The sequence below is a fragment of the Sinocyclocheilus anshuiensis genome, unplaced genomic scaffold (genome assembly GCF_001515605.1).
Source record: "Sinocyclocheilus anshuiensis isolate Anshui unplaced genomic scaffold, SAMN03320099.WGS_v1.1 scaffold2585, whole genome shotgun sequence".
NCBI classification, from domain to species: domain Eukaryota; kingdom Metazoa; phylum Chordata; class Actinopteri; order Cypriniformes; family Cyprinidae; genus Sinocyclocheilus; species Sinocyclocheilus anshuiensis.
This window is the reverse complement of record NW_015542593.1, coordinates 106,137-116,175: the sequence shown is the minus strand read 5'-3', so window position 1 is coordinate 116,175 and position 10,039 is coordinate 106,137. Positions and strand designations below refer to the sequence as shown.

General features: G+C 36.8%; 1 protein-coding gene across 3 annotated transcripts in view; it reads right to left on the bottom strand.

Annotated features, from left to right (window-relative positions):
* Nucleotides 1–368: 368 nt before the first annotated feature.
* Nucleotides 369–10,039, bottom strand: part of LOC107694476 (transcription factor Dp-1-like) — a 23,148-nt gene continuing 13,477 nt past the window's right edge. For 2 of the 3 annotated variants that reach the window (XM_016494176.1, XM_016494175.1), the window contains exons 5-12: nucleotides 8,835–8,962; nucleotides 7,594–7,759; nucleotides 6,017–6,163; nucleotides 5,239–5,307; nucleotides 3,285–3,436; nucleotides 3,052–3,218; nucleotides 2,878–2,932; nucleotides 369–944 (exon numbers count right to left, since the gene is read on the bottom strand). In XM_016494176.1, coding sequence (XP_016349662.1) covers nucleotides 830–944; nucleotides 2,878–2,932; nucleotides 3,052–3,218; nucleotides 3,285–3,436; nucleotides 5,239–5,307; nucleotides 6,017–6,163; nucleotides 7,594–7,759; nucleotides 8,835–8,962 — 999 coding nt within the window. In that variant the 3' untranslated portion in view covers nucleotides 369–829. The remainder of the gene's footprint in view (nucleotides 945–2,877; nucleotides 2,933–3,051; nucleotides 3,219–3,284; nucleotides 3,437–5,238; nucleotides 5,308–6,016; nucleotides 6,164–7,593; nucleotides 7,760–8,834; nucleotides 8,963–10,039) is intronic. The other variant, XM_016494178.1, reaches the window with a different exon arrangement.

Here is a 10,039-nt window from a genome sequence, read left to right as displayed (position 1 = left end):
ATTAAATGGAAATTAAATTTTTAGCATTTTAAGGTAAGTAGGGTGTTGAATGAATGCAAAAAAAATAAAAATAAATAAATAAATGGTGCCTAAGGAAAGCCATCTTCCTTCTGATTTTACTGAGCATAATAAGACCGTGTTATTGCACATGAAAACACTTATTATTGGATTATATGAATCATATTGTTGCTATTTAGCCCTAACTTTCTTTTCTCAATCTGTTGAATGTGGGTCTTGCAGGTTTGATATTTTGCTAATGAAATGATTGCATACTAATGTCATCCTTCACAAATGCACTTAAACATCTAATAGTTATTATTTCACATCACTCAGACACACAAAAAACCACCACACAAGCATATAAATAATTCTTTCAGTTTAATGTCTATACATGAATAAGAAAAGTATATTTCCTTAGTATTTGTTACATTGTACAAAAAAGGCTGGACGTTTGTTTGACGTTCGTTTGTTGTTGTCTGTGATTGAAGAGCTGCATCTGTCACAACAAACGTCCAGAAAAAGCTCCAATATCAAAAATAGCTGCCTATGAGAGCAAATCACAACAAAACGTTAGAAAAACTCTGCCTCGGTGAACAGCACTCTTCAAAAGTAGCCAGCAGGAGCAGCAGCACAAAGACGATCATTCGAGCTTATCTGCTCATAAGCTACTGAAGATAATAGACTGAGCTGAAGAATTATGGGAAGCATTTGAGGGAATCCTTACAGCAGGATCACAACAAGAACTGGGGGAACAAAGGGAATCTGCATGTGATCCCGATCCAGACGGGTTCTGGAGCTCAAACTCAGAATCAGCAGCTCCAGGCCCGTCCTAATCGTCCTCATCTTCATCAAAGTCCTCCTCGTCTTCGTCCTCCTCCTCTTCCTCCATATAGGACGTGGGCGTCTCCACCCTGGAGCCGTTGGAGCTGGACGCGCCGCGGTCACTGCATGCACACAGAAACTCTCGTTACTTAAACGTAGTGATGCACCTGAAAATGTTCCGTTTCATCCCAAAATACACTACCAGTCAAACTTTTTTCTAATTCTAATTAGATTCTTATCGATTCCAATGTGGTCAAACATTTAGATATCAAACATATGTGACCCTGGAGCACAAAACCAGTCATAAGCGTCAATTTTACAAAATTGAGATTTATGCATCATCTGAAAGCTGAATAAATAAGCTTTCCATTGATGTATGGTTTGTTAGGATAGGACAATATTTGAAAATCTGGAATCTGAGGGTGCAAAAAAATCAAAATATTGAGAAAATCATCTTTAAAGTTGTTCAAATGAAGTTCTTAGCAATGCCTATTACTAATCAAACATTAAGTTTTTATATATTTACGGTAGGAAATTTACAAAATATCTTCATGGAACATGATCTTTACTTAATATCCTAATGATTTTTGGCATAAAAGAAAAATGTATAATTTTGACCCATACAATGTATTGTTGGCTATTGCTACAAATATACCCCAGCGACTTAACACTGCTTTTGTGCTCCAGGGACACACCCAGCTAAAGTCTTTTTTTTTGTGAGTTACTGTTTTCTACATAAAATCATCCTTCATAAAGACATAGAACATTCTGTGAAAATATAACCTTTATATCTTCAATATTGACTGAGACCGAGTAAGGTCATGTCAAAGATTTAAATCATAGTGAAATTAATGGTTGAAATCAAACTTTGATGCTTATCTCATAATTCGATTTTGAGACTTTAGCCTGGATTTCACAGATAGGGTCTTTTTTTGCAAAACATTTAATTGCTGCTGAATACCGTTAACAAAAATCAGTCAGCTACATAAAACTGGACGCGATTGTTTGTGTGCAAAATAGAGCGGCACTAATCTGGATAAATTGTTTTTAATAAAGACTATGTCATATTTTTAATGTTTTTTTTGATAAAGACTTTTTTTTTTTTTTTATATGGAGGTTGTAGTTCTCACAATTCTGAAGAAAAAATATTAGACACCTAAAAATCTCATGGAAATGATTCAATGACTCACTCAAGATTGACTCGTTTCGTTACTGGATGAATCAGTGTATGAATGATTCAAAGACAAATAGCTACATTTGTAACAGCACGTTTACACCACTTAAATAAAAGATGCACACAGGAATTAATAGGTGGAACTGAAATGTTAATTTTACGACAAATATCCGATTCCTGACCTTAAGTATCGGATTCTGGAATTGATTTTTGATTCCCAAACCTAATAAACAACCCTCTACAATGCGAGTAAATCACTCACATATGCGACTAAATCTTCACTCTGGGCGACTAAAAGATTTTTTGTTGTATTTTCCTGTCAAAATAATGTTAATCTTGAATTCTTTAGCTTTTAATAACAACCTAATTCCGGCAGTGGGCGGAGCTAATGTGCAAACGTCGATCTCATTGGCTGGCGCTCACCGATTATCGTCCCTGTTTTGATTTCTTTCTTCTGCTGTAGTGTCTCATGAAACGGTTTGGGATTCGTTTTAAAAACGACTCGTTTAAATGATTCAGAGTCGACTCTTTCTTTTGAGAGACAATAACTTTATACACGGTGCACTTTCAGATTTAAAACGTTGCAGGATGTTTTCATTCACTTAGAGCTGTGTTACACACTGCATGAAAGCTCATTTTAAAAAATCCATAATAGGGGCACTTTAAAGCAGCTTTTGTCCTCGGTGCACTTGAGCAGAGTTTCTCAGGAGCTTCGCTGAAGCGTCAGTTCTTCTGGATTGAGTCTGTCTCAGTTTCTTCATGTCATTCCAGACAGATTTTCGGTTTCAGCCCAGAATTTGTATTTGTTGCATCACTACTTAAATGTCATCAAAACAATCCAGTTATTAAATAATAATGTTTTAAGATCGTGTGATACTCACGTGGCCACATGGGACAGCTCTCCGATCAGCTGGTTAATGGCACCCTGCGCCATTTCTACAATATCAGTGTAGAAATCAATATCGCTCATGAAGCTCAGCACAAGTCAAATCACATTTCTACACCACTTTACGATGATTCGAAGCAGCTCCACATCACTGAGTTGAGACACACACCTGTGACGTACGGCTGCAGGGCTTTGGGAACGAGGCTCTTGGCGATCTTTAGCTGCTCCGGGCTGCAGCGGCCCGACTCCAGACCGAACGCCAAGCCCATGCGCTTTAGCACCTCCACGTCATCGTGGATCTCAAACATGTTGTCGAAGTTAAAGAGATACTCAAACCTGTGGAGACAGGAGCTGCGTCAGACGGGAAGAGCAGACAGAGCTGAACACACGGCATGCGCTCACTTGTCGTTGGAGATGCTGCAGTCGATGACGGTTCTCTTGCTGGTGTTGACGATGACGAAGGGCAGGTGGATGACTGTGTTCGGAGGCGGAGCTCTCTTGTTCTGCTGCTCCGCCTGACGATTGCGCTGCACCAGGTTCTTAAAGGCGATTTGCTGCAAATCACGAGAAATCAGACTTACAGGAATCATCAGTTGTATGTGTGACATGCAGTCAGCAGGAGGGAAAAAAACTATTTCCAAATTTAGTTACCGATTCATTTATTTGGGGAAAAACAAGAGATTTGCCTTGATTTAAAATAAATAAATAAATAAATAATTTAGTTACTGATTTATTTAATTGGGCAAAATCAAGAGATTAGCCTAGATTTTAAATAAATAAATAAATAATTTACCGATTAATTTAATTGGGCAAAATCAAGAGATTTGCCTTGATTTAAAATAAATAATTTAGTTACTGATTTATTTAATTGGGCAAAATCAAGAGATTTGCCTTGATTTAAAATAAATAAATACATATTTTTAAAACTAAACAAAAAAAAATAAAAAAATACTAACACCAAAGAAATATGTATATGCAGGGTTTTTCCTGCATTGAAAATGTTTTGTAAATGAGTGCTGCACTCTCTCTCTTCAAGCCCTCTCCCTCCCTCAGACATATTACTAACAATCCACAGACATGATGGTTCAAGGTCGGAAGACCGAATCCTTGTTTCATGTGGCGCATTCAGAGAATTTAAAAAAATATTTTTTTCCCTGAATTACCGCTGTGTGTGAGCTGCGCTCATAAAACATGTCACCTTATCTTCTCTGACAAGCGCTCCACACATGCAGCGGACATAAACCACGCTCTCAGTTAACAAACACAGATCCTGTGCAGTGATGAAGCGTTTTCTGCGTTGACAAATCTTGTGCGATGTACAGCCTGGATTTGCACACATCGCGTCCATGTGCGCTAATGTCCGACCAAATGACTCCTTTGAACCGATTCATTTTAATAAACTGTTGAAACAACTGATCTGTCCAACACTGAACTCACGAGACATCACCGTCTGAATCGGTTCATAACTAATCATTTACTCAGAACACCTCAGAAATGAGATCGCAAGCGTGTCTACCCCATTTAGCCTTAATAATCCACAGTATTTTAATGTTATTTATATGACAATGTGTAGTAAATTACCAATAAAATCGCAGATCACGTAGGTAGGGAACTTCTTACTGTGTGTGGATGACCATCAGCCACCACTGAAAATCATGTTTGACCCAGGAAAAACCCTGATATGCATGTAGACATATACACATATACATGTAATACACATATTACATTTTATTTCAATTATTTTATCCAACAAAATGCAGTTATAAGACATTTGTAAAGTCAGTTTGGGGCTTAAATGTTACATTTGAACGAAAATACTGTGCAATTAATAAAATAAATTACTTAATTTTATTCATATTGTTTTATCAAACTAAATGCTGTTAAATAAGACACCTGTAATGAAAATTGAGGTATAATTTCTCTTACTTGTCATGAAAATATCATGCAATAAATCTTTACACAAATAAATGTTGCTTTTATATATATTTTTATTGATTATTTTAGATATATAATATTGGATATATTCTCTCAAGCAAAAAAAAAAACAATCTCTCAACTACATGAGAGTCAGTTGGTACTACTCTAATATTGAAGGTTAAAATTAACTGATTCATATATACAAACACCTAAATTACACTCGATGAAGTTATAACTCAATTACATAATATCTATAACTCATTTTTTAAATAATCATTTAAATGGTGGATTTATTCAAACATAAATTAAATATTAAAGAACCGTAAAAATGATAACGTATATATTATATGGTGCATGAAATGCATTACAAAATGCAACTGACGTGCAAAAACAACTTTCATTGTACACATTGTGCCAGACAGGAAGTGATGCGATGTACCTGCAGAATGAGCTCCTGCAGCTGCGACTGCTTGTGCTTGATTCTCTCCAGCCGTCTCTGCCTCTCGGCCTTCAGGACACAAGACAGATTCACACGCGTTCATCAACACAGAACGCCGTTCACACAGAATGAGCTTTTGTGTTGATAAAGACGCGACGCAGGCAGTGGAATAGGAAGCACATGCAAGAAGATAGGAGTTGAACTTCTAACTTGAGCGCTGTGTTTTTAGAAAGGTGAGGGACGTTTTATTTCATAAGTTACGAAAATAACGATAGAATAATGACACTGACATTAAGCCTGTCAGCATCTCATTTAGATACTGAACCGAACTCTTTACTTAAACTGCATCTGACAGAAGTGTCAACAGCTTTCAATGCACGCCTTTTAAAATAAAAGTCTCGTATCAGAAAAACATTAAGAATTATGGTTTTTGTTGTTGACGTCGTTTCTTTGGCCGTACACTCCGCGAACCACCAGTTGAGAAACACTGATGTATAAGACAAGTTCGTACTAGATGTAGCTGTAGTTCATGCATCTTTTCTGCAAAGATATTTATTAAGTGATTTGTTTAACGTTTACATCATGTTGACAACTTCATGTGTGCTGCACTTGGAATAGAATTTTCTTTAACTAGAGGGTTAGTTACTTGAATCATGTTGTAGTCACATTTTCAAGTTGACTAGTTCAAAATCATAAAAAAAAAAATAAAAATACAATCGAGATTTTAATTTTTGCCGTATTGCCCAGCCCTACTCTGTGCTGCTCGTGACTCACTGACCTCCAGGTCCTGACACTCCTGCGCCGAGTTGGTGGGGAACCCAATCCATTTGATCTCTTTTTTGTCTTTGGAGATGATGTTCATGGCCATCAGGACATTCAGAGCATCGTAAACCCGTCGCCGGATGTTCTTCTGGTCGTACACGTGCTGAAGGAGAAAGCACACGAGCAAGCGTAGAAGATTTCTATTAAACAAAATATGAATTCTTCAAGTATAATCAATTTGAATACAGCCATTTATGTATCAAGCTATTCTACTATTATAATTACAAAAATACATTTTATGGTGAAGCTGCACATCCTATTTTGACATTAGACAAAATATGTGACTCTGCAGCACAAAAGCAGTCTTAAGTCGCTGGGGGATATTTGTAGCAATAGCCAACAATACATTGTATGGGTCACAATTATACATTTTTCTTTTATGCCAAAAATCATTAGGATATTAAGTAAAGATCATGTTCCATGAAGATATTTTGTAAATGTCCTACCGTAAATATATCAAAACTTAATTTTTGATTAATAATATGCATTGCTAAGAACTTCATTTGGGCAACTTTAAAGATGATTTTCTCAAATGTTTTGATTTTTTTTGCACAAAATGTGTAATTAAATTACAGTTACTTATGAAAATGTTAACAATTACAAAGGGGGTTACTTCTGAATTCACACACACTCACATACAGATTTAATTGATTTCTTTCATAAATTGCATCGACTGCTCTAATGTTTCAGTAGTTTGGGACACATATTTCAATAACCGTTTTATTTCCTATTTGCTAGATTTATGTAAATGCTTTATTTTTTAAGATTAACTGATTTTTTGTTAGATGCCAGTGTTTTCTGTCATAGCTATGCAAAGATTTGATTTCAAAAACAGTATCATAGCTATTAAACTGTTTCTTGTTATGGTTTTAAATCAGTTTTTAACCTCAGAATGATCTCAAAGTCTGATTTTGTGGTTTAAAATTAAATTATTATAATCTTAATTCAAGTGATGACGGATTCTGAAAGTCTGACAGTAATCAGTGTTGAGCGCTACTATAAGGGTTAAACCTGTCTGCTTTAAATGTTTCAAAACGATTAAAGGGGTCATATGATGTGATTTCAAGTTTTCCTTTCTCTTTGGGGAGGGGGCTTTGTTGAAAACGACGTGTTTGAGAGGCGGGGCATAGAGGACCTACAATAATGTACAGTATTTGAAAAATAATGTGTTTTTTGAACATTAAAGCATGTCAACATATTCTGTTACACCAAATACACCAAATAATGATCTTTAAAAAAAGCATCATATGACCCCTTTAACAGCTGAAAACATAATTTTAGAAAAGTAATAAAATGTAATCAGTTACATTCCTTTAATAAAGTAATTGAAATAGTTACACTACTTGTTACATTTTAAATAGTGTAACTTGTAATCTGTAACCTGTTACATTTCCAAAGTAATCTTCCCAACACTACTGATAATAAAGTCTGTCCTCAAGACTTGGAGAGTGATTTCTCACAGAAGCGGCAGAAGCCAGCGCACGACAGGAAGTCTGACAGGAAGTGAGTGTGAGGTTAGGGTTAGGGACCGACCGCATCGTTCGGGGAGATGTTGTTGTTGTCTCCGGAGCTCAACTCGGCCACCAGCTCGTCTGCCACCTCGTTGTAGGACGTCACCACTTTCTTCTGCACCTTCTCACACACCTTCATGGAGAAATGCCGCAAGCCCTTGCCGTTCTTATCGCCCTTCCTGCTGCGCCTGAGAGAACAAAACATTTGTCTAAGAGCCTGAATGATGTCACTTCCTGTGTGCACATCTGCTTTAATAAGAGCGAAACCATGCATAACCCTGACAATTTTCATTTTTGGGTGGGTGAACTATACCTTCAATCATTTTTATTATTATTATTATTACTATGGAAATATGAAATTATTTCTTTAATGAAATGATACTCTAAATAATAAACAAACTGCCAGTAGGTGGTGGGAAATGTCTTAATGTTTAAGTCATCGAGTCATTCATTCATTTGATTCGTTCAAACGGCTGATTCATTCAGGAGTGAAGTAAATGGATCTTTATGAATGGTTCACTGAATCATTAGGCTTGTTCGACTTGAAGCGGATCATCAGCATCAGATCGATCGGTGTGTGACCTCAAAGTACCGCGAGAGCGATCAGAGAGCACACGACTCCTTATGCTTTTGATTCGCTCTCGCGGTACTTTGAGGTCACACACCGATGGATCTGATGCTGATGATCCGCTTCAAGTCGAACAAGCCTAAAGATTCACCCAATTAATTCAAAACATGCATTAAGAAATGAAATGCAGCTGTGTGTTGCTCGGAGATGAACGGTTCTGTTTTGTCTTTATATTTTGGTTGGCAAAATTGAGCAAAACAGACAACATTGTGTCTAAAATAACACACTATTAACTTCTTATTTACGGAACTGTTGTATAAGATCAGTAACACATTTGCACTGGTGTGATATTGCACTTAGCCTATTGCTCGTGTGATAGGCCTATTGCTTAACTATATGATGTAAATATGAGACAAAAACTCAAACGGGGCATTTTTGCCCCATATCTTGAATCTTAGGCACATTCTAAGTACGTTCTCTCTCTCTTGCCTCATATTTGTCATCAGTATGAAATGTCAGATGACACGTAGGTCTGGGGCGGTGCAAGTGCGTTAAATGCGTTAATAATTTTAACGCACTATTTTTCACAGTAATTAATTAATCTAACACGTTAAATCTCCAGCCCTTATATACAGTGGGTACGGAAAGTATTCAGTATCCAGAATCGTGCGGCTCTAGCAGGCGGGTTAACTAACCCGGTCGAGCAGGGTGAGGACTCCTGCGTCTGGAGGAGTGAGGTTGGTGTGTGTGGGCTGGTTAACAGGAGACCGGCGGGGATGCTGGTCCTCTGAGGAGTGCTGATCACCTGCAGAGAGACAGCAGACCACTCATCATCTTCATCATCATCATCACTGCGATTCTCAACACAAACAAGCTCATCAAAGTCCAGCAGAGTGAATTCTGTCCATTCAGTCTTTTTATTTCTTCACATTTAGTTTTTGCTTTTCTGTCGTCTACTTTTAACACCCAGTCTTTGAAGTGGTTATTTTGTAGCCAAAAGCTCTTGAAGTTTACATTATGCCTTAGTTAACAGGTACAGCCTGGTGACTGCTTTTGACTTAAAGGAGTAGTTCGCTTTCAGAATCATCATTTACTCACCCTCCACACAAAAGAAGATATTCTGAAAAATGTTAGTATCTGAACAGTTGATGGGCACCATTGACTTCCATAGAAGGAAAAAAAAAATACTATGGAAGTCAATGGTGCCCATTACTAAACATTTTTCAGAATATCTTCTTTTGTGTTCAACAGAAGAAAGAAACTCATACAGGTTTGGGACAAGTGGAGGGTGAGTAAATTATGACAGAATTTCTTTTAAAGATATTTGCTTTACATGCTCATTTGAAGTTACTTAAAAAAAAATGTATTATCCTATATGTCCAAAACTGTAATTTTGTTGTTGCAACATTTTACAAAAACCAAGATTGAATATATTTGGTCAAAATCCCATGTTATAAAAGATGAAGTGTTATGCAGGCTTTTAAAGACAATATTGGCTGATTAGACAGCAATAGCTACGTTTCCATACACCTATTTTTAGAATATTGCATTAAAAAAAAAGCTGGATGGAAACACCAAGATGAGCATAAATTCTAAAAATGCGAATAAAAAAACGTATGCGCTCAACTAAGTAGGATAAATGTCTTATACGGTAAGAAAACATGCGCATAAACTATGATAGAAACACCTTTACTGAATAAATTCCTTAATGCGCATCAAAAAAGACGTGAGTTTGTGATGGGACAGAATAAAACTGGACTAATCAACAGACCGATCTCATCGCACTGCATCTGAAATGCTTGAGCAAAGTCTCGTCAGAGTGCTTCGTTATAATTAACTCTCAGAACTGCGTTCCTAAACAGCAGACTGCGCACGTCTGCGCGCTCTGAAGCTCGTAGTT